This window comes from Meles meles, chromosome 6, assembly GCF_922984935.1.
Source record: "Meles meles chromosome 6, mMelMel3.1 paternal haplotype, whole genome shotgun sequence".
In the NCBI taxonomy this organism is placed as follows: Eukaryota; Metazoa; Chordata; class Mammalia; order Carnivora; family Mustelidae; genus Meles; species Meles meles.
The window spans coordinates 134,317,976-134,339,874 of NC_060071.1; the positions used below are offsets into that span (position 1 = coordinate 134,317,976).

At 54.8% G+C, this 21,899-nt stretch overlaps 2 protein-coding genes across 3 annotated transcripts in view; one reads left to right on the plus strand and one right to left on the minus strand.

The window, feature by feature from the left end:
• TMEM63C (transmembrane protein 63C) overlaps positions 1-21,899 on the minus strand; it is a 129,785-nt gene that overhangs the window by 103,057 nt on the left and 4,829 nt on the right. The gene's annotated exons all lie outside the window — the stretch shown is intronic.
• Positions 946-11,578, plus strand: ZDHHC22 (zinc finger DHHC-type palmitoyltransferase 22). 2 transcript variants are annotated; one of them, XM_046007631.1, is made up of 3 exons: positions 946-1,167; positions 3,012-3,551; positions 8,750-11,578. In XM_046007631.1, exons 2-3 carry the CDS (start codon positions 3,026-3,028, stop codon positions 9,013-9,015), a joined length of 792 nt encoding a protein of 263 aa, XP_045863587.1. In that variant the 5' UTR covers positions 946-1,167; positions 3,012-3,025; the 3' UTR covers positions 9,016-11,578. The 2 variants fall into 2 exon arrangements, with proteins under 2 accessions (XP_045863587.1, XP_045863588.1); XM_046007632.1 differs by lacking the exon at positions 946-1,167 and adding an exon at positions 2,126-2,213.

A 21,899-nucleotide genomic window follows, 5' to 3' on the forward strand; every position in this document is an offset into this window, starting at 1 on the left:
GTCATGATCCCAGGGTCCTGGGATTGAGCCCTCCATCGGACTCCCTGCTCATCGAGGAGCTTGCTTCTCCCTTTCCCTCTGCTGGCTGCTCCCTATGCTTGTACTCATGCTCTCTCTCTCTCTCTGTCAAGTAAATAAATAAAATCTTAAATATATACATGCATAAATACATACATTCTTCTGCTGTCCTCCCTTCTCCCAAATCAGAGGTCCCCCTGGGTCTCAGGGTGACGGGTCGCATAGAGGCTGAAAGCCTGTGCATTAGTTGGAATCCAGGCTCTGTCACTTTCCTGTTGGATGACCTTGGCCATGTGACTTAGGTTTTCTATGCCTCAACCTGTCATCCCATACAATGGGGATGACTGAACTTGGGCTGAGAGGGTTAACAAAGCTGTCTCACACTAAAGGCTTAGCACAGTGCCTGGTACGTACAGGAGCCCAGTAAATCGTGTCAGTAATTATGAACTAATAAGTAGTGCTTACCATGGGCAGGCCCTGTCTCAGGGCTTTACATATATTATCATATAATTCTTACATCTCGGTTTTACAGATGAAAAACTCGAATCTGAAGATCACACAGCAGTGAATAGCGGACAGAGACAGGTTCCAGAGTTGGGGGGTCTCAACCCCAGTGTGCATAACGTCGTTGATCTTTATGGGTGTTGCCCCAGGCAAGCTGAGCTCTCAACCCTCAGGCTTCTCTCCTTCCGAGAGTGGGGAGCTGCGAGGGTGTCAGCCACAGCAGGGAGGGAGGGAGCGGAGGATGGCTAGGACATCCACATCAGCGCTGAATCCAGATTCCCCAGTTGGAATCGGCGGCTGAAGTCGGGCAGGGCGCCCCAGCCGGCTCCAGGGAAAAGGGGGGGGCAAGTCCACGATGCTGAGAGGGGTGGCCAGAGCGCCGCCCCCAGGAGGGGAGGGAGGGGTGGCGGGGTTGAGGGGTGCCCAGCTGCCATCCCCGCCGCCTCCTGGCCCCCACTCGCTGGCGCCCAAGTGGGAGGAAGGCAGCTGCCCGCTCCCTCCTCCCCACATCCCCGCTACCTGCCCAGTCCCCCGAAGCGAAGCGTGAGGAGGCTGTGAGCCAGCGGGGCCGAGCCCACAACTTTGCAGCCTCGGGGAGGGCGAGAGCCGGCGTCCAGGGCTCCTCTTGTCCGCGACCCGAGCTCGGTGAGTTCGTTTCCCCACCCCTCTGCGGCGGTGCGGCGGCGGCGCGGGGGGCGGCTTCCCCGGCGTCCAGGAGGCGGTGGCCGAGGAGCCGGCGGTCACCCGCGCCGCCAGCCTCGCTAAGGCTCCCGGCTGTGCCGCCCTCCGCCGCGGGCGAGGCCGCAGTAGGTAACGTGCGGACGGCTCCTCACGCTCCCGGGCCGCCCGGGCGGGGTCCGCGGTCAGGTGCATGGCCGGGGGGCTGCGGCCGCCCGCCCGCCGAGCGCCCCTCGCTCCCCCAGCCCCTGTCCGCCTTCCAGGCGCCGCGGCGCATCTGGAGGCTGCTCCCGCGCCCCCCTGGCGACCGGCGTGGGGAAGACACTTGCTTCGCCCGAGACCGGCGCCGAGGGCTCTCTGGGGTGGGCAGCGCTGCCGCAGCCCCCGGGAGCGCCCGGTCGAGGGCGGCGCGGAGCCCCCAGCGACCAGCCCCGGGCGTGCTCTGGGCTGAGCCCCCGCGGTGGAGAGGCTCGTGCTCCCCATAGCTGGCGCAGGTCCGCAGGGGCACTGGCAACGGCAAAGGGGACTCCAAGGTGATCAGTCGCCCAATCCGGACGGGACAGCCTGGACCGAGGCCTCGTGGCACTCGCCCATCCTGGGTGCAGCCGCCTTCCCAGAACTTTTCTTGCGCCTAGGGCTCGCCGACTCCTTAGCCCCTGGAAAAGTTCTCTCGGGCGCCAGGAATCCTATTTGCCGGTGGCTTCCGAAGCTGGGCAGGAACCAGGGCTTTGGGGGGCAGGGTAGAGTGGGGATGCGGCGGGGGTGCTTGGCGGCGGGGGTAGATCCGCCGAGAGGCTGGCAAGCATCCGCTCCCTCGCGCAGGGCGGGCTTGTTGGCATCGAAAGGGTTTCGGCGCCATCGGGGTTGTTTGGGTTTCTCGCTCCAGGAGGATGGGGGGAGGGCACGAAGGGGGGATTTTAATTTCGTCGCTTCAAATGAAAACGATCTTTGCTAAGAAATAGCCAGGGCAGCCAGCGATGGAGAGAGGGGCCGACCAGGACCGGCTGATACAGGTATCCGGCTGCACCCCCTTACCTCACCCCGTGGCTGGGCGCTGGTGTGAATGTACTGATTGTTTTAATTAATTGTTTTTAAAGCCAGGTGTCAGCGGCTGCGTGTGTGATACACAAATATATACATACACAAACACAGATACCAGGCACACACAGATTACATGTGCAGAGTCATACACAAGGAACACCCCCCACCACACACACACACACACACACACACACACACACCCCACCACACACACTTACAAATCACGGACCTACAAGCACACAGACTTCCAAAGAGCCTTGGGTTATGGGTGTGGTCCCTTAGTATTGCCCAAGACTGGGTGGGGGTGGGTCGGAGGGTCAGAGAAAAGGAGGTGAAGCAGGACTTCCAGTAGGTCATTTCTCTCTGACCCACCCAAATTCTTTGCTTCCTCCTCCAAGGGGGTCTGGAGGAGAAATCCCAAACCTGAGCTCCTTTACACTGACATAAAGGGGCGGAGCCCTAACCCCATGGTCCTCATCCCCTCCAAACTGCGAATAAGCCCTGCCGTTGCCCTCCTTGGGCTTGACCCCAGGGCTCCAGAGTCTCAAGATGGAGGTCACTCAGAAACTGAAGGAGCAGGCACCTGGAAGTAGGGCTTGACCCCCAGAGGCCGTTTCTGTCTCGGGGTCTCACACCTGCTTGGTTTAGGGAAGAGAGGAGAGGTGATCTAAGGGACAGGGATGGGGAGCTTGGATTTGGGTGGGGTGGGACTGGTGGACGGCACCCCATGGACACAGCAGTGAGTCTTCCTCTCACTCCGGGCCCCTTAGGAATGTAATCGAGGATGCTGGCCCTGAGGCTGCTCAACGTGGTGGCCCCCGCCTACTTCCTGTGCATCTCCCTGGTGACCTTCGCGCTGCAGCTCTTCCTTTTCCTGCCCAGCATGCGCCAGGACCCCACCACCGCCAGGCTCTTCCCTCCCGAGCTGCTCCACGGGGCTCTCTTCCTGTTCCTCTCCACCAATGCCCTGGGCAATTACGTCCTGGTCATCCAGAACTCCCCCGACGACCTGGACACCTGCCAGGGGCCCTCGGCCAGGAGGGCCCTGTGCCCCCCGCCCAGCACCCACTTCTGCCGAGTGTGCGCCAGAGTCACCCTGAGGCACGACCATCACTGTTTCTTCACGGGCAACTGCATCGGCGGCAGGAACATGCGCAACTTCGTCCTGTTCTGCCTCTACACCTCCCTTGCCTGCCTCTACTCCATGGTGGCTGGCGTGGCCTACATCTCCGCGGCCCTTTCCACCTCCTTCGCCCACCCCCTGGCCTTCCTCACTCTCCTTCCCACCTCAATCAGCCAGTTCTTCTCCGGTGAGTGACCTTGGCCGGCAGGTTGGGTCCTACAACGAGGACCTTTCACCCCACCCCAAGTTTGCCAGATTTAGCAAGTAAAAATACAGGATGCCCAGTTAAATAGTAAGGCCAGATAAACAAAGCATAACTTTTTAGTATGTCCTAAATATTGCATGGGGCATACTTAAGTTTTAAAAATTCTGTTATCAAGGCACCTGGATGGCTCCATAGGTTAAGCCGCAGGTTCTTGGTTTGGCTCAGGTCATGATCTCAGGGTGGGGAGAGCGAACCCCGCTTCCTGCTCCGCGCTCAGCCTCAATGGTCCTCTCCCTCTCCACTGGCCCCCACCCAGTGTGCTCTCTCTAAAATAAATAATCTTCCTAAAAAATAAAAAAATAGGCAAAAATTCTGTTATCTCTCGGCAATTCAAGTTAACTGGGCATGCTGTATTTTTCCTGGCCACCTCCCTCTCCACTCCCCATCCTCATTCATCATCTCCTTCTTGCTTGCTGCGAACCATCTGCGCATAGAATTTCCTGAGGCTCCAGACGATACCCCTGCTCTGTGCCAGGCGGGGCTGGGTGCTGACCACTCCTCCATGCAGCTTCTGAGGTACACCCATGCTATGACCTCTCTCTGCTTGGACTCCAGTCCTGCCCACACATTCCCCCAAGGATTTTTGTCCTCCAAAGTTCTTGCCAACCAAGCACGGTAAGACTGACCAGGGTGCAAGGCCAGCGCCAGCGGGAAGCTAAGCCCTGCTGTCCTGCCCACTGTGTTTGTCCCCACCAGGCTGCTCTCTAGCCTGCAGACAGCTTAGAGCAGAGGGCACCCTGGTTGGAGATGCAGCCCTGTTTAATGGATCCATTTTCACATCACAGAGCTGTGGGACTTGTGTTGAATTTGACCCTCCAGGGAGACTCTTGTACTTGCAGGAGCCAGGCATGTGGCCCTTCCCACTGACACTCAGCTGTGCACGCAGTGGGGACAGGGAAAGCTCCTTGGTTCCTGGCCTAGAGGGACCTGGCTCCTGGTGGCAATTCTTACCACTTTACCTGGCCTTGAAATTTACCCCTACCTCATTTCCTTCCATTCCATCCCTACCCTGGCCTTTGACTCCACCTCACTTGGTCCTTAAAGTTGGTAGTGTGCACGCCTGTGTGCGTGTGCACGAGTGAGATTGTTCTTTCCATTTCTCAGATGAAGACACTGAGGCTCAGATGGGATTAAATGGCTTGCCCGGGATCTTACCACTCCTGACCACCAGCCTCTGCCCCCCCCCCCCGCCCTGCCCCCCCAAGTCTTGAAAGAGCCCCCAGCAGTACAAGGAATGCAGCATGTTTTTTCATCTAGTGACCTTTCAGGGACAAAGAAAGACCTTGCAGGTACTTCCACCGAGAGCCTAAGATCGTCTTGATGTGCCTGGGCTGGCCATTCACAAAAGTTGTGCTCCACTTTGGGGGAAGCCATCATTTTGGCCTTTGGTGGGGCTGCAGCCCAGTCCTTCGCAGGAATAGAGCTGTTGCGCCACCAGACAGCGGAATTCAGAGGTCCATGAAGGCCCCAGCTGTAGGGTCGCCTTAAGGTCTGATGGCTGAGTTCGGCCCAAAATTCAGAGCTCTGGGCCTTCTGGATCCTGGCATGGGCACAGGAGTCTGCTGGGCCCAAAATAACCAGGCCGGGGGAGGGTGGGTGGGCGGGCTAGAGGGTGGAGTGTGAGCACAGGCAGGTGGAGGGATGGGGAGAACCAGAGAGCCTGATTACACTTCTTTTCCAAGTAGCTTCATCACATCAAAATGAATGGTTCCAAAGGGAGGATCTTGAAATGGTTTGATTTGAGATAAGCCTGGGCTTGAGGCCTGCCCATATGTGCTAGGTTTGGGAGACAGGATAGAAAGGCAGAGGGGATCTTGCTTTGATCTGGGGGGGGGGGGAAGAGAGCCAGTCAGCACCTCCCTTGGGGCTTCAGATCTCTGTTGCAGCAGAAGGATGAGTCCCACCCCCTTTTGCCTTCTCCCCATCCCCACGGGGGAAAAGGAGGCCAAGATTTCTCATCACCAGCTCTCCCACCCCATCCATCTTCCTCCTCTGCTGACCTGACTCCTCACTCCCCCCTCCCCCACATTCACACCTCACTCCTTCAGCTTCTCTTTTCCTATCTCCTCTCCCCCTATTCTCAATCCAGACACTTGCAGACACTCGCTCTCTTTTCTGCTGGGTGGAGCCGGTGGACAGGAGGGCGCGGGAAGGCGAAAGCGAGTTCATAGATGGAGCTGTCCCCCGCCGTGGTGCTGCCTCGAGTCAGGCCTGCCAGCAGAGCACAGCCCGGCTGTGAGTGCGCGTCCGCAGCTCAGGCCGAGGTGGGAGACAGGCTGGTCTGATTTTGGAAATAGTACTTTCTCTGGGCTTCGGGGGATTGGTATAAGTTGTGTCACCTGAGTCTCATTCATCTCATCTGGGACATGGAGACGTCACCGTCTGGCCTGTGTCATGGCATTTGGCTAAGTGTGCCAGCATGGCGGATACCACCAGAAAGTCCAGGAGAAAAGGAACTAACATTTGCTGAGCACCTATTATGTGCTACCCACCATGCAGGTTTCACTTCATTCAATCCCCATAAGTCCAGGAGGTAAGTAGTCTCATATTCATTTTAAAGGCCCGGGAACCCAAGGCTCAGCAAGGTTAAACCACTTCTAAACTATACAACTATACAACTGATGTGACTCCAACCCAAGATTTGATCTCAGGGCTGCCAGCCCCTGGAGCTGACCAGGGCACTGCACGGCCTCTCTGGAGCTACCTCCGCAGCTGCTGCTTGATCAATGAGCCACTTTGGGAGGGAATGAGCTTCTTGTCCCTGGACGTCTATTAAAGATGCTGGGTGACAATCCATCAAAGGTGCCATAGATGCTTGGTAGAAAGGAGGGGTGGAAAGATTGGATCGTGTGACCGTTCAGGCCCTTGAGGAAAATTCTGTGATTTCCTAAAAGAAGCAGAACTATTATTAAATAATTCAGAGGAGCTGAGGCAGCCAGGCTGAGCAACTTCAAACACTTCAAGAGAAAGCAAGTCCCCAGAATAGCCTTTTGTAGCTGCTGCAAGGGGCCAGGAAAAGGCCATGAGGTCTTTTCCACATGTCTTGATTTAGTGCCAGAAAAAAGCCTATGGAAAACAACTTCCGTCAGCCCAGGCTTATCCCTGCAGCTGAGTTGCAAGGCGAGCCAGGCACTTGACAGCTCTGATGTTCTCACATCCCAGCTCGAGGGCCATCTTTGCCCGTCAGCATTCCGGGAGCCCAAAGGGCACCATGGGCCCAGGATCCTTCATCCTACACGTGGCTGCCTGAGCTAACCTGTGCTGACAAGGAAGAAGTGGGTCAGGTCAGAGGGATGGAACCACCTGTCTAAGTCCTCTCCCTCTCCTGCAGGAGAGGGGCTGCTCGGTGTGTTGGCTGGAGTGAGCTTTCCATCCCCTGGGAAGCTGGGATTATTTGTCTCCAACTTTGTGAAGAGCTACTGCTATCAAAGCTCCCAGGACTGATGGCGAGAGGAGGCTGCTAATGAGCAAACCTGAATCCGGCCCACGGCCTCCTGGCTGCTGAGTCCATTGTGTCTCAGACTGGACAAGTTTTAAAAGCCCAGCCCTTGGGGGTCTGGAAACAGGGGACTGAGGAGACCAGGGAAGAGGTGGGCCAGAGCCAGGGGATGCTGGAGAAGGAAATGGTTGACATTTGCAGAGGCTGAGGAAGCTGTAAGGTGGGATCCCTGGAGTGGGTACATTCATCTCATTGGAAGTGGGGGGCACCTGGACGGCTCAGTCATTAGGCGTCTGCCTTCGGCTCAGGTCATGATCCCAGCATCCTGAGATTGAGCCCCATATTGGGCTCCCTGCTTAGGGGGGAGCCTGCTTCTCCCTCTCCTGCTCCCCTGGGCTTATGTTCCCTCTCTTGCTATCTCTCTCTGTCATAAATAAAATCTTGAAAGAAAAAAAAAAAGGAAAGGGTGGTGGTGGGCTTGCCCTGCAGGGAGTGAGGGGCTGAGGAGGGTTTTTGAGTTCTCTCCTGGACCCACTGTCTTAGCTGCTGAACAAGTCAAGCTAGGTGTCTCCATCATGGCTTTCAAGCCTGTAGCCCATCCAGGACTCCAAGCCCTGGAAAGAAGGAGAAAGCTTGATGGTCTTAAAAGTCAAATGTGAGCCCTTCTTGGATCTAGTCTCCTCATCTGTGAATGGCCCTCAGCAGGAAGCACTGCACTGAGTGTGAACCACAATGCTAGTCACTTTGTATACCATTTCCCTGAATCGTGCAAGGTTACTGAGATCTTATGGGATCATTATTATTATACCCATTTTACAGATAAGCAAACTGCAACTCAGAGAGATTAAGAACTTGTACAAGACCACAGAGCTAGGAGATTCAAGCTAGCATGGACTGACCCTCCCAGATCTGAGCAAGAATGTGAGATCTCTTACTCAGTGGTTGTTTAAGACCTATAATAGAGAGTGCTAGTTTGGAGGGGTTTGAGAGTTCCTGCCCAAGGCAAGGAGCGGGACTCGTGACCTTGGAGGCCTCTTCCAGCCTTAGCAAGCTCTGACTGACAGGACAGCTCTGGCCAAATACTCTAGTGGCCACACTGTCCTCTTGTTAACATTAATGACTGAATTATTCTCTAAGTCAGTGCTTTGTACTGCCCTTGGAGCTTGTGATTTATTCTTGATGACTAGGCCCTGTTCTCCATCATGCTGTCACTTTCAGGAGTCCTCCCAGCCAGTGCTCCCAGCTCCATAGGAAGGTGGCGTTGCGGCCAAGGCAACTGCCCAGGAGCCAGCTCCCTCTCTAGCATCCCCAGCTCACCCCCCTCACCTCCTGAGAAAACAACTTCTCCCTGATCCCAGATGCAAAGAGAAGGCAGAGAGAGACGGGGTCTCTGACTCCGAGGAAATGTTAGCATCCAGGCACTGGCCAGGAAGCTTCCTTTTCTTCTGTCCCACGTCCCCAGTTCTCCCCTCTACCCTCAGGGGCCATTGGTACTAAGAAAAAGTTAGGTCGACTAGTTCATCCTTGCTCTCCCTCGATGCAGCAGCCCTGAGATTGCTACAAAATATAGCTTCAGTCTCATTAATCTCGCTCTCTCCCTAGCGGAAAGCGCCTGCATGGATTGCTTTTCAGTACGTGGCCTGGGTGTAAAGCGAGTTTGGTGTTTCCCCGCCCCCTACAGGAGCTGTCCTCGGTTCTGAAATGTTCGTCATCCTCATGCTCTACCTCTGGTTTGCCATCGGCCTGGCCTGCGCAGGCTTCTGCTGCCACCAGCTGCTGTTGATCCTCCGGGGGCAGACCCGTCACCAGGTGCGGAAGGGGGTGGCGGTGAGGGCCCGGCCCTGGCGCAAGAACTTACAGGAGGTCTTCGGGAAGAGGTGGCTGCTGGGCCTGCTGGTCCCCATGTTCAATGTCGGAGGTGAGAGCTCCAAACAGCATGACAAGTAGCAGGCATTCCCATCATTTCTCTGTGTGTGTCTTGACTCTTCCCGAACATAAGACCGTGGCACTCTTGTCTCCACCCATGACCCAATACAACCTTGATCTGGCAAGATCCTAGCATCCACCCCTAGTCTGTGACCTACAGAGAACTGTGTTGGCTAACAGATCGTGGCAAGAAGGAAAAATGGTCACTCCTAGGAGCCAGCCAACTGTTAGGAGGCCTCTGCTTTTGTTTCTTCCCCTTGGAGCCCCTGCCCTCCCACTCTGCCTTGTCTATCCACTCTCTCTCATGTCTCATGTCATCACTGCTATCAGCTAGAACTTTCCCTCTCAGATCCATGTTGGGAGTAGAGAATGGATTCTTGCTGTTGGTATGATTTTCCCCAGGACCCAGAGGCTGGCAAAAATGTTTAAAATTACCATGTGTAAGAGGTAGTCAACTTGGCTCTGCCAACTGCTTGTGAGGTTGGGAAAGGAGGGGTGTGTTATCCTCTCTGTGGAATTGTAAGCAGTGGAAGGGAAACTCAGTAGCTTACTGTCCTATCCCCAAACTGCAAGGCCCTTTCTCTGAGAGGCAGCAGCTAATGACCAGGGATTTCCAGGTGCTGTCCCCTGTCCAGCCTGCCCCAGCTGGCCACCCCAATCCAGTCTGGGGCCTGCCTGGATGCTTCCTTTCCCTGGCACTCTTCCAGGTTTTCCCACCTTGATCTCCAGCCTCTGGGTCTTTGCTAGGTGCTGGGGAGACAAGGAAGAAGGAAGAAGGAAAGGAGAAATACTGACAAATGAGAGAAGCATGTGACTGCATAACCATACAGAAGGGGGCATGTATGTGTGTGCATGTGTTGGGGGAGAGATGGTGAGAGGTTTATTGTGAAATAGAGAATGCTTAGGGGAGTGGAGGAGAGAGGTCACACATAGGTTGGGCACTGGGATATTTGGGGAATGAGAATGAAGGGACCAAGTTGGTTCATTTCTGAAGGATGTTCTAGCAGCTAAAGCTGTTCAGTGTTTGAACGGCTCCCTGGGAAGTAGAGTGCCCCAGGGAGGTGTTCCAGCAGGGACTGGTCAGTCATCTGGCAGGCATGCCATGGAAAAAATTTCTGCAGGAGAGGGAAGATCCTTTCCCACCCCCAAGATTCTAGCATCCTCTTAGTGATTGCTGGTCCAGAGGCAAGAACTATAGAGATGCCTGTGAATTATTTGCTTTCATGAAGTGGGGAGCCAGCATTGGGGGGGGTCCGAAAATCATAATGCAAACTTCCAGGACCCTACCCAGCTACCAAGGAGGGAGTCTCTGGAGAGTCAGGACGACCTGCGTATTAATGCTAGTTGAGGGAGGTTGGCATTGAGGAAAGGGAGATGGAGCAGGGTTAGGGGTGGGGAGGGGCAGTGGTGAGGGAGCTGGAAGGTCATGCTGTGCTCTGAGAGGTGAGATGGGGAGAGTTGAAGCTCAGGAACGGGGGAGGCCAGAATATAGGGGTGTAGTTGTGAAATCAACCCTGCTTATCTAATTGGCTCTGGATGGGGGACACAGCTGTGTGTTCTGGGACCTAGAGGGTCAAATCTTTGGGATATATTTGGGAGTTTGGACGGCACAAGAGCCCCTTCTGACTGAATCCCAAGGCCAGTCTGCCATTCATGCAGACAGCAGGGCTGAAGCCCACACTCTACAGTGTCCACAGCGACCCCAAGCGTTGCCACACAACACCCTGAGTTCTTGAGCAGAGTTCAGGAGGACTTTACCTTGGTCTTGCCTTCACACCCTCTATAGGGCTAATGTAGAAATGGCACCCCGGCTCACACTCCCTCCTGTATTCATTCATTCATTCATTCATTCATTCATTCGTACATAGATATATTTACTGAGTGCCAACGATGTGCCAAGTCTCTTCCAGGCACTGGTATACTATGATGAACAAGACACACTTGTGATGAGCACTGGGTATTACATGTAAGTGATGAATCACTAAATTCTACTCCCGAAACTAATATTACATTGTATGTTCACTAACTGCAATTCAAATAAAAACTTGAAGCAAACAAACAATGACAGACAAGACAACAAGATCTCTGCCATCAGGAGCGTCTTGTCACTGCCCCCATGCACTGACTCCCACCCCTGGAAAAATGGTTTTTCTGCCATCTTGGTGTCAGCCGGGCAAGTCCCTTGGAAGGGAAGGATATTTGCAGAGAAGGCTGAAGAGGAGCCCAGTCTGGCGGGCTGGAAGTCACTGGGGAGCATCTTCACCCTCAGTTCTGTCCATACCTCAACAGTGGGAGTGGAAGGGGCAGAAAGAGAGGCCCTGGGCACTCCAGGCCTTGGCTCTCTCCCAACCCCAGAGCTCAACCTCGGAACCTAGCCATGCCATTCCCAGCCTCCTGGAGGCTCAGCACTGTGAGACTTGACGTGGGGAGAGGAAATAAAAGGGAGACCTGCAGGGTGTGACTCCTGGCAGACTGGTCAGTGGGTGGTGATGTGGGGAGGTTGCCAGGTGTGGGACCGGAGTAGCATTTGTACACATGGCCCTGTATTGTTGATGAAGAACATCAATAAAATATGTGGTGTTAACTTGGATTTGATGTGATCGCACGGGCGCTGTGGTTGGTAGCGGGGCTGGCAAGGCTAGGATGCACTGACGCGGTCATAATAGCTGTTGAAATACTTAAGCTAAGTATGAAAAATACTTCTGTTCTAGTAGGTAAATAGCCATTGTCCAGACTCCCCCAGTAAACCCCACCCCCCTGCCCTAGCTCCTCCCACACCTCCTCTCGAGCCCCTGGCTCACCTCAGAATCCAGTGATGCAAAGGGCAATGCCTGTTACTTGCACGGAACCCCAGGGTCCTACTCCAGCCCATCAGCCAGTGTCCTTTGTGAATGAGCAGGGGTTGTGTTGTGCGGTCAGTAAATGTGTACTACCCTGGGGTTGGTAACAAGTCTATGTGCTGGGATCTGTGGAGCCATGGGGACCAGGGGTAGAATGTCTAACTTGGGAACCTTCCTCCACTTCCTTCCACTCTTCCCAGGTCCTCTCCCACCCCTTCCCAGGTCAGAGAACAGGTGAGGAGAGAATGAAGGGGAGAAGCCACCTGGTCCTCCATCACAGCCAGAGCTGACCACCTTGAGGATCAGCCAGGCTCCCTGACCTCTCGGAGACTTCAGGCTACCCAGTCCTGGGGGCAGCTGCGAGGGGGTGGGCCCTGAGTGGTCCTTGAGCAGGTGCATGAGCATGACGTCTGACGCATCCTAAAGACAAGCAGGCCTAGCCTAATGGATGACATAACTACAAAGTGTTAGTTCCACTGGGGCTGGTGAAGAACCTTCAGGCAAGGCCAGTGTTGTATATGGGTCTGCATTGCCTTGTACACATGCCAATGAGCAACCAAGAAGGCAGACCCTAGGTATACTGGGCAGGGGGGTGGGGGATGAATGGAGGTGTGGCTAATCTTCAGCACATTCTAGAGCATGGGCTGTCTGCACTCCACAGGACAGACACTCTTGCCTTTTCACCATTGTATCCTGAATGCCTAGCAGGGGTGAGGCACATAGTAGGTGCTCAGTAAATATTGAGCAAATGAATGCTTAGATTTTGTGCTCATTGGCTCACTCCACATCTCTTCTGTTCTGTGCACATTGTGGGACTGGAAGACAGATGAGACAATGCTGTCCACCAGGGGTTCACATCCTGGAGAGGTTCCTGGGAGAGCCCAGAGGAGGAAGAGAGCCCATCCTAGCTGTAGGGTCCAGGGAGTTTCCATGTGAACTGCAGAGCCTAGAGAGGTGGATGAGACTTGAGCAGGTGGAGATGGACAAGGGGGGCTTTCCAGGAAAAGGGAACAGGCCTGGAACCGTGGAGTGATCATGGGATGGTGAGCATAGGGGACAGCACAGAGAGGCAGAGGGAGTTAAACCTAGGAGCTAGCACCTGAGCAGAAGGGGTCTTGAATGCCGAATGAAGAGATCTAGAAGTGGATAGGTAACAATTGAAGGTTGTGAACAAGGAAGCTACACGATTAGAGCTGGATTTCAGAAAGTGGGGCTTTGGTGGGTAGGCTGGAAGGGGGATCCCCCAAGAGGAGGCATTTGTCATGAGCCGAGGGTGACATGACCAGGGTTTGGGTGGGAACACTGGCTGTGGGCCGGTAAGGAAGGGAAGTGTCAGAGCCATTGCACAGACATGGAGCATGACTCGGAGGGGTCCAGGGGGAGGAGGCCTGAGATGATCCTGAAGGTTGAGATGGGATGGTCAAGGTGATCTCAAAGGAAAGTCCGTCAGGAGCACTGGAGTGGGGAGAAGATCATGAGCCCGAGTTCAGGGTAACCAGGATCACTCTCTTCTGTCCGTGGCCCATTGGTTGGCGATGTTATCACTCTCAACTAACCACTCTGTAACCTCACGTTGGAGGAAGAGATTCGGGGCAATCTGTACATTGTGCCATGCAGCATGACCTCCTGGCTGCCAAAGCTGGGAGAAACCATCAGCCTGTGGCAATAGAGGTCACAAGCCCTTGAAAAGACCTGAGTCCCCACCTGCTCTAATGAAGGAGCCAGTCTGTAGGTCTCAGCAGACATCTTTTAGCCAGTCTCCTTTCCCAGGAACATGGCTGTCCTTGTCACTCCATGTCCTTGTCACTCCATGCACGCAAACCACAGTACAGTATCCTGCAACTGACCTCATTACTCCCCTCATCCTCTGGGATGCTCTCCAGGATGCTGGGGAGGCAGCTCCTCCTGCTGGGGAGAAAAGAAGGGGCTGGACAGGGAGCTGGGATACATAGCTCCTGCCTTATCTGAGATGGTTTAGAAATGAGGCTGAACCTTGGACCTGGTCGCCAACCAGAGTGAGCCTGTTAATGGGGGGCGGGGGGAGGGGGGGTTTGGGGTAGCTCAGTTGCTCCTGATGTTGATTTCTGTTTCTGTCTTCATTCCTCTGTCTGTGGGTGGTGCTGGCCCAGCTCCTCCAATCATTCCTCAGACATTCATTGATGCCCACTCCATGCCAGGCATGATGCCAGGAACCAGGAATGCAAAGATGAATGAGACCTGTTACCCGACCTCGGGAAGCTCACAGGGAAGAGGACCAATTGCAGACAGTTATGAGGGAGAAGGACAGGGTGCTGCAGAAGGAGAGCACTCACTTGGTGGGCAGGCTGGAAGACTTCCCAGAGGGAGCAATGTCAGGGCCATACAGGATGAATAGGAGTTGCCAGACTGGAAAGCAGGGCCATAGGTGGGGGTGGGGGTACGAGGGACTGTGCAGGGGCAGGGATGCCACGTGATTCCTGGGAATTGTGAGTCTCCATTTAGGAGTGATGGGGGCCTGAGCAAGCATCCTGCCATCACAGTTGGAGAAGAGGTTGGTCCTCAAGCCATGTTCCCACGGACCTGCCTCTTCCCTTTGATCTTTTTACAGGTTGTCCTGCTTGGAAGCGTCGAGCACAAACTGATGGCTAGTTTTTCTAATGATCAGCAGGGTCCTCTGGGTTGGAGACCAAAGGCAGAGGGTCACGTTCATTTCCCAGGAGTTCAGTTCAAAGCTGTTGGAGAACTCAGCTGGGAACATCAGGGACCCTTGGGCTCAAATAAGAGCCTCTGGGAAGAGCTCTCCACCCCTCTTTCCTTCCCACACAACTTTGGCAGTGGTTTAGAAGGAAGCTGTTTCCCCAAGATGACTACCAGGGGCTCATGCAGAGGGGTGGGCTTTCCTCCATGTACAGGCTCTCATCCCCACCAGAGAGGCCTCTGTTCCCTTCCTGGTCCACAGCAACGCCCTCTCTCTACACCGCCACCTAGTGGCCACTTCAGGCCTCTTCCCATTAGCTCTGACGGGTCCAACCCCCAGGGAAATCTTCCCTCCTGTATGGGTTTTGCCTCCCAGCTGAAACTTGGAGAGCCGGAACGGCAATGGTGGAGTCCTCTGGTTTCCCCCAGTACCTAGCAGACGGTATAGAGCCTAGACACTATGGCTGATGCGTGAGTAATAATAAGTAATAATGACCAACATTTCCTGAACATTCACTATGTGCCAGGCCCTTGTCATACACCCTTTACCTATAGTAACTATTTTCATTGCAACCCCTGCAGGCATTCTTTAGTCATTACCACTATTTTCCATCTAAAGACACTGACGCCCAGAGAGGTCATATAAGTTGGCCTTGCAGCTGGTAAGTGCAAGCGCCGGGATTCGAACTCAGGCTATCTGCTCCCGAGTTCATCCTTTTATCCCAGGTGCTAGACTGTCTTTGTATTGTGGACTTTTGTGGACATCCAGTAAATGCCCTGCTGACAAGTAACAGCCAAGTTTTCACTCATGAATTCATTGACCGATTCATTTATTTAACCTGTGTATGGGGCGCCTGTTATTCAAGAGGTGCTGGTGGGCGCCGAGAAAGGAATTAGGCACAGCCTCTGCCTTCTGAGAGCTCACAGCTGCTCAGGGTGAGTCTGTGCGAGAAAACAGGGTGGCTTCAGGACCCCAAGAACCTTGAGGTGTATCTGTCCTGCCCAGACCAATGATTATGACTCAGTTGCCTAGGATGAAGCAGCTTCTTCCAGAGGCCACTCGTGGATATCTGCGAATAGTCCAGGCTGAGGACCCTGCCCTGGGTCTCAAGGATGATGTCTAGCCAGGGGAAAAAGTCCTGAGCTATTTCTGGGCTGCTGCCCACCCCCAGGCAGTGTCAGTGAGGCTGCGGGAGGGGAACAGACACCACCAAGGAGCTGAGCACAGTTGGCACGTCTCCACACCCACCCCCTGGAGACCAGGGCAGGGGGGCCTCCAAAGACCCGGAAATGGAGCCAGGCTCCAAGGCGGAAAGCATCTGCCAAAGCTCATCTGTGACATTTGGGAAAAGAGAGGCCTCGGGAGGGGCCACAGGCATGGCTGGTGAGGCGGAATCCCATGTTAATGCCCCTCCCCCCAGTTAGGGCAACATTAGCCCAAAGCTCTGCTGGCAGGAATAGGGCAGTGACCTGGAACCTTGAGGGGAAAGCCACAGAGGACCAGGCTGTGAGGCCTTCCTGGGAGGAGGCAGTCCCCTGTGTGGGCATCCTCCCAGAGTCCCTGTCCCCAAGTGCCCCCTTCCTGGCCTGCTTGCGACGCCTGAAATCCCCACCGGTAATATCTCCTCAAAAATAGCATTGGTTCCCCAAACTCCTTTCAAATTCTGGGATTTGCTTGAGCTGCCTTCTTTCTCTGCCTGACAGTTAGCTGAGAACTGGGCCAGAGGCGGTCTGCATAGGGGATTTCAGATAGAGAGTAGGGAAGTGTGGTGTCCTCCATAGTCTCAGGGGAAAGGGACCCTGCAGGAGCAGTGGGAGGGATGTGGGGGGGGGCACTTCTCCACGGCATGGGGCAGGAGGAGTGGCAGGAAGTAGACCTCATTGGGCAGAACCGAGCAGGGGGCTGCCTCTCCCCATCCAGGGAGTGGCATCTTAGATCAGTACACGGAGGCCAGAGTGCCGGTTGGTCCTGCCACCGAGTCCCTGTCACCTGGGCAAGTCACTGCCATCCTCACACACTGGACTCACTCTTAGATTTAACCAGGAATTGGACACGCTTGGCCTTCAATGGGGCACATTTTTTAAAATGACCTCCAAAGGGACAAGCCACTCTGTTTTGCCACAGACCTTACCCCTCCCCACTACCCCACACAGGGCTGCCGCACACTCTTCCCTTGCTTCTTTGGCCCCTGGAGCCTTCTACCTTGGTGACTCCTGATAGGCTAAGCTTCAGGAAAGCCGTCTAGTCCCAGCTAACCCCTACATAGGCTGTGTGACCCTCCATAAGTCACTGGGCCGGCTGACCCTCCGGCTTAGCCTGTTTGCTGTGGACGGTGGGGGAGAAGGCAGGAATAGTACTTAAGAGAAAAAGCGGTGAGAAGGTAGGATTCAGAGTCGGAAGGACCGGGGAAGGTGAAATGACGTGAGGTGGACTTTGATGGATTCCCAGCCAGCAGGGGTCACCAGCAGCAGGGGAAGGGCTGTGCCCGCTTTTACTCAGGCTGCAAGGACGGCTCGCATGGTCCAGGTGCAGAGGGAGCCAGAAGACCCGAGGAGGCACGCCGCCGAACGAGTGGCCAGGTGAGCGAACATCGAACATCGAGGTTCCTCCACCTGAGCGCCTGCAGCCCCAGCGGAGAATTGCCGCTAGAGCTGGGTAGTTTAATCAACAGGGGAGCAGGGGAGGGGACGGGCGCCTCGCCGGAGAAAGGATTTAATTAGCAACACTTTCAGGAGAGAAAATTAAATTACAGGAAACAGTGGTGCGCTCCAAGGAACACGAAACCCCTAAACCGATTCCCCGGGCCCCCGCGCACGCCGGGGGGCCCCTAGCGGGTGGGCCAAAGCTCCGCGTGCCTGTCTCAGGGCGGCTCAGCACCCGCTGCAGTGGCGCGACGCCGTCGGAAGGGGGCGCCGCCGGGTCGCACGCCCGACTCTCCAGTCGTAGGCGCGGGAGAGGACCCCGGCAAACCAAACGCGGGACTTGACCGGCGGCTGGGTGTCTTGCCTTGCGGAGCCATACAGGGCTTCGGAAGGCAAAAGGGCGAGATCTGGGCTCAGACTCGTGCTAACAGTGGTCTGATCCGAGACTCATCCCGGGAAATGGAGGCAGGGAGTGCGAGGACAGGACCGCCTTGCGCACATCCTGCCCCCTCCCCGGTGCCTCGATTCCTGGGACATCCTTAGTGCTCACGACCCCTCTGTCATCCCTCCCGGTGCCCCCTCCCCTCGGCAGGCACGACCCTGGCACCGTGTCCCTCCACCCCACTGCCTCCCATCACCTGGTGGTGTTATTGGTAACGATGCAACATTCTTGAGCTTGTGCTAGAGCCAGGTGGGAGGTGGGTATTTGGCAAAGGGAAATTCGCTGAATCATGACCACAGCCCAGATCTGCACAGAGGAAACCGGACATCAGAGAGACCCAGGAAATAGCCCAGGAACACACAGCTGGTAAGTCAAGACACTGACATCACACCCATGGGCCTGTGAGTTTTCCCACAGCAGGGGAAACCCATGTTTGATACCCAGCCCTAAGCACAAAGCTTCTCTCCTGGGAGGCACTCAGTGAGGATATGTTGAATAAATGGTGGACCTTTTCTTGCTTGCCGGAGGGGGTGCTGATCACTGAGGCCATGAGGTGGAAATGAGCTTGGACCACAGTGAGCATCGAGTAAATACTGGTTGGTTGCCAGTGCTTCTCAGACTTGACCATGTGCGGGGATCACCTGGGGATCCCGTGAACACGCAGACCCTGAGTCAGCTGGGCCTGTGATTCTGCCTTCTGACGAGCTCTCAGGTGATGGCCACACTCTGGATCACACTGAGCACCCCAGAAGCGAGCAGCCAGCCAGCTGAGCTGGTCTGGGTCCACGATCAGACTTTCATTTTGTACTTACAGGCAGTGAGCCACAAAGGGCCTGCTGCCCCCTTAATACCCTCCTTAGTAGACCCCTCCTTAGTACCCACGCTAGTACACATGCCAGCCCCTCCTCCCCACCAGCCCCAGTCCCAACATCAGTCTGGCCATGGGGAGTCCCTGAGCAGTCCCAGCTTTGTCTGCACATGTGCATCACCTGAGGACCTTTACCAGTTCCTGATGGGGAGGGGGTTCCTGAGGGGAGGGCCATGTCCTACCTCCTGGAGACTCATAGAATTCAGCTGGGGTGTGGCCTGAAAAGCTCCCCAGAGGGGAACCTGGGTGGCGCAGTTGTTAAGCATCTGCCTTCGGCTGGGGTCATGATCCCGGGGTCCTGGGATCCAGCCCCACATGGGGCTCCCTGCTCAGTGGGAAGCCTGCTTCCCCCTCTCTTGCTTCCCCTGCTTGTACTCCCTCTCTCACTGTCTCTCTCTCTCTCTGTCAAATAAATAAAATCTTAAAATAAAATAAAATAGGGATACCTGGGTGGCTCAGTTGGTTAAGCAGCTGCCTTTGGCTCAGGTCATGATCCCAGCGTCCTGGGATCGAGTCCCACATCGGGCTCCTTGCTTGGCGGGGAGCCGGCTTCTCCCTCTGCCTCTGCCTGCCACTCTGTCTGCCTGTGCTCGCTTGCGCGCTCTCTCTCTCTCTCTGACAAATTAAAAAAAAAAATTTTAAAAAAATTAAAAAATAAAATAAAAATAAAAGCTCCCCGTAGGCTGCCATGGTGCAGCCAGGGCTAGAGGGCCACTGCGGTGGAGGTGCCTGGGGAGGGCAGTAGCAGGAGCAAAGGGGGGGTTGCCGAAGTTCCAGGTGCTGATGCGGGTGTGGAGGGTGGACCGTAGGTGAGCCTTGAGGCTGCGTCACCAGCCAGCAGGCTGGGCCGGGTGTGAGATTAAGGGTCCTGGTGAGGGCGAGGCCATCAATACTCCAGATTCCTCTTGGCTCCCCACGGCCCTGAACAGGGGTGAGACTTGGGGCAGGCTAGGAAGAGCATGTTTGCCAAGGACTCCGCCACATGTGTACTTAAGGAGGGTCCTGTGCTGGGTGCGGCAGGGCGCGGCGGCAGGCCGGGAGCTGGGCGGGTTTGCTGCAGCTGCCTGAAAGTACAAAGTGAAAGGCTGACCTTGAACCAGGGCCAGCCCAGCTGGCCCTGTCCACACTCCTGGAACTGCAGGTTTCCCCTGCAGTAACAATCTAATAATTACTGTTTCTTGAGCACCCGCTGTGCGGGGACTCCTTACTAAATACCTCGTACATCACCGCGCAGTAATCTTTGAGAGGAGCTAGTAACGGAACACATGAAGAAACAAAGCCCAGAGAGGTTATCTAACTTGCTAGGATCACACAGAAACCAGCTGGATCCAGCCCCAAAGCCATGATACTGCTGTCCCACCATGATGCCTCTATTCTTGCTCTGTCCTTCGCTGGCCCCTACTCTCAGCCCATCCAAGCTGCACCACATGTCAAGGCTAGGCTCAAATCTCAGCTCACTGAGAGTCCTTTCCAATGAGGCCTCGGAGAGCTCCTGGGCTCTGGTCTGCAGGCGGCCTCGGGCAGCAGGCCCCACTCCTGTGCTGCTGCTTTCCCTGGGAGTCCCGTCTCCCCACTCAGCTCTGAGGGCTCCAGGGCCTGGACCTCATGCATCCTTCTGCAGGCCTGGGCCTCTATAAGGCAAGGCAAGTGAGAAGCCTACGGCACAGACCTTTGTAAGGTGCTCGTGCTTGGGTGGTGCCCCGTTCCTGCCGGCGGCATCTGGCAGAACGCTGATGCAGGTGCTATCGTGGGTGAGCTCAGAAGTCTGGAAACACGGTGACAGATGGTAACTACACTCATCGTGGGATCATTTCACAATGTATAAAAATGTCAAATCACTATGGTGCACACCAGAAACTAGCATGATATTGTATGTCAATTTACTTCAATTAAAGGAAAAAAACGACCCAGGGCGCCTGGGCGGCTCAGTCCGTTAAGCATCTGACTCTGGATTTCTGCTCAGGTTGTGATCTCAGGCTTGTGTGATGGAGCCCCGCGTCGGGCTCTGCTTTCAGCCAGGAGTCTGGCTGTGATTCTTTCTCTCCCTCTGCCCTCCTCCAGCTCACTCACTGTCTTAAATAAATAAATAAATGTTTAAAAAAAAAAAGTCTGGGGCAAGTTGGTAGGTTTAAGCGTCTGCCTTTTACTCAGATCATGATCTCGGGATCAGGGGACTGAGTCCCGAGTCAGGCTCCCTGCTCAGCACGGAGTCTGCTTCTCCCTCTCCCTCTGATAAATAAGATCTTTTAAAAAAAAAGAAGAAGGAGAAGTCTGGAATGCCTGCGAGGCTCATTTGGTTAAGCATCTGCCTTCCACTCAGGTCATGAGCCCCGCATTGGGCTCTCTGCTCAGTGGGGAGCCTGCTTCTCCCTCTCTGTCTCCCTGCCACTCCGCCTTACTTGTGCTCTCTTTCTCTCTCTGTCAAATAAATAATAAAATAAATAAATAAAATCTTAAAAAAAAAAGTCTGAAGGTGAGTCACCAAACAGGTAACCCACTTCTGAGAACCCTCCGCTAGAATGCCTGGGTGTTGGGGTGAACTTAGCTAATACGTGACGCCTATACCAACACTTCCGTTCGCAACTAGTAGTTTACCATTAGGGACCCTTGGATGCTAAACCCAATGGTTATCAAAATGGTAATTAAAATAAAAGGAGAAGCGAGGGGCGCCTGGGTGGCTCAGTGGGTTAAGCCGCTGCCTTCGGCTCAGGGGATGATCTCAGGGTCCTGGGATCGAGTCCCACATCGGTCTCTCTGCTCGGCAGGGAGCCTGCTTCCCTCTCTCTCTCTTTCTCTGCCTGCCTCTCTGCCTACCTGTGATCTCTCTCTCTCTCGCTGTCAAATAAATAAATAAATAAAATCTTTAAAAAAAAAAAAAAAAGGAGAAGCGAGTAGGACATATCACCTTGCCCAGACTTACATACCCAGCTTTGAATGTATGAGACCTAGTGAGACCCAAACTACCCGGGGGGGAGACTGACTAGTCAATGGTCATTGCCAGCCTCCCTTGAGAACATCAGCGGAGCCCAGGTCTGTTTAATTGACCGCTACAACTAGGCCAGCACCTGGCACAGAATTATGTATCTTTTACTCTGAAGAAACAATGACCGTGTCTTGGGTAAGCTTCAGGAGTCATGAAGACTTTTAGGAGCAGTAGAAATGATCAGGCTTTGAGAAGAATACAAGTTTGGGGGGAGCGAAGAGGAGGAGTGACAGAGGGAACAGAGGAGACCCTGGGTTTGCGGATTTTAAAATTTCTCCCAAAGTGGGAACTGCCCTGGGGCTGACCTGTGTTGTAGGTGGCTGCTCACTTCTGACCCTGGGGGGCCCAGAACCCTTTCCTCTCAATTAAACACACACGCACCATCAGCGCGGCAAACATTAATGACTGAGTGGGAGCTCCCGCCCCACCTTGGCCCGCACAGTTGGTGGGGCC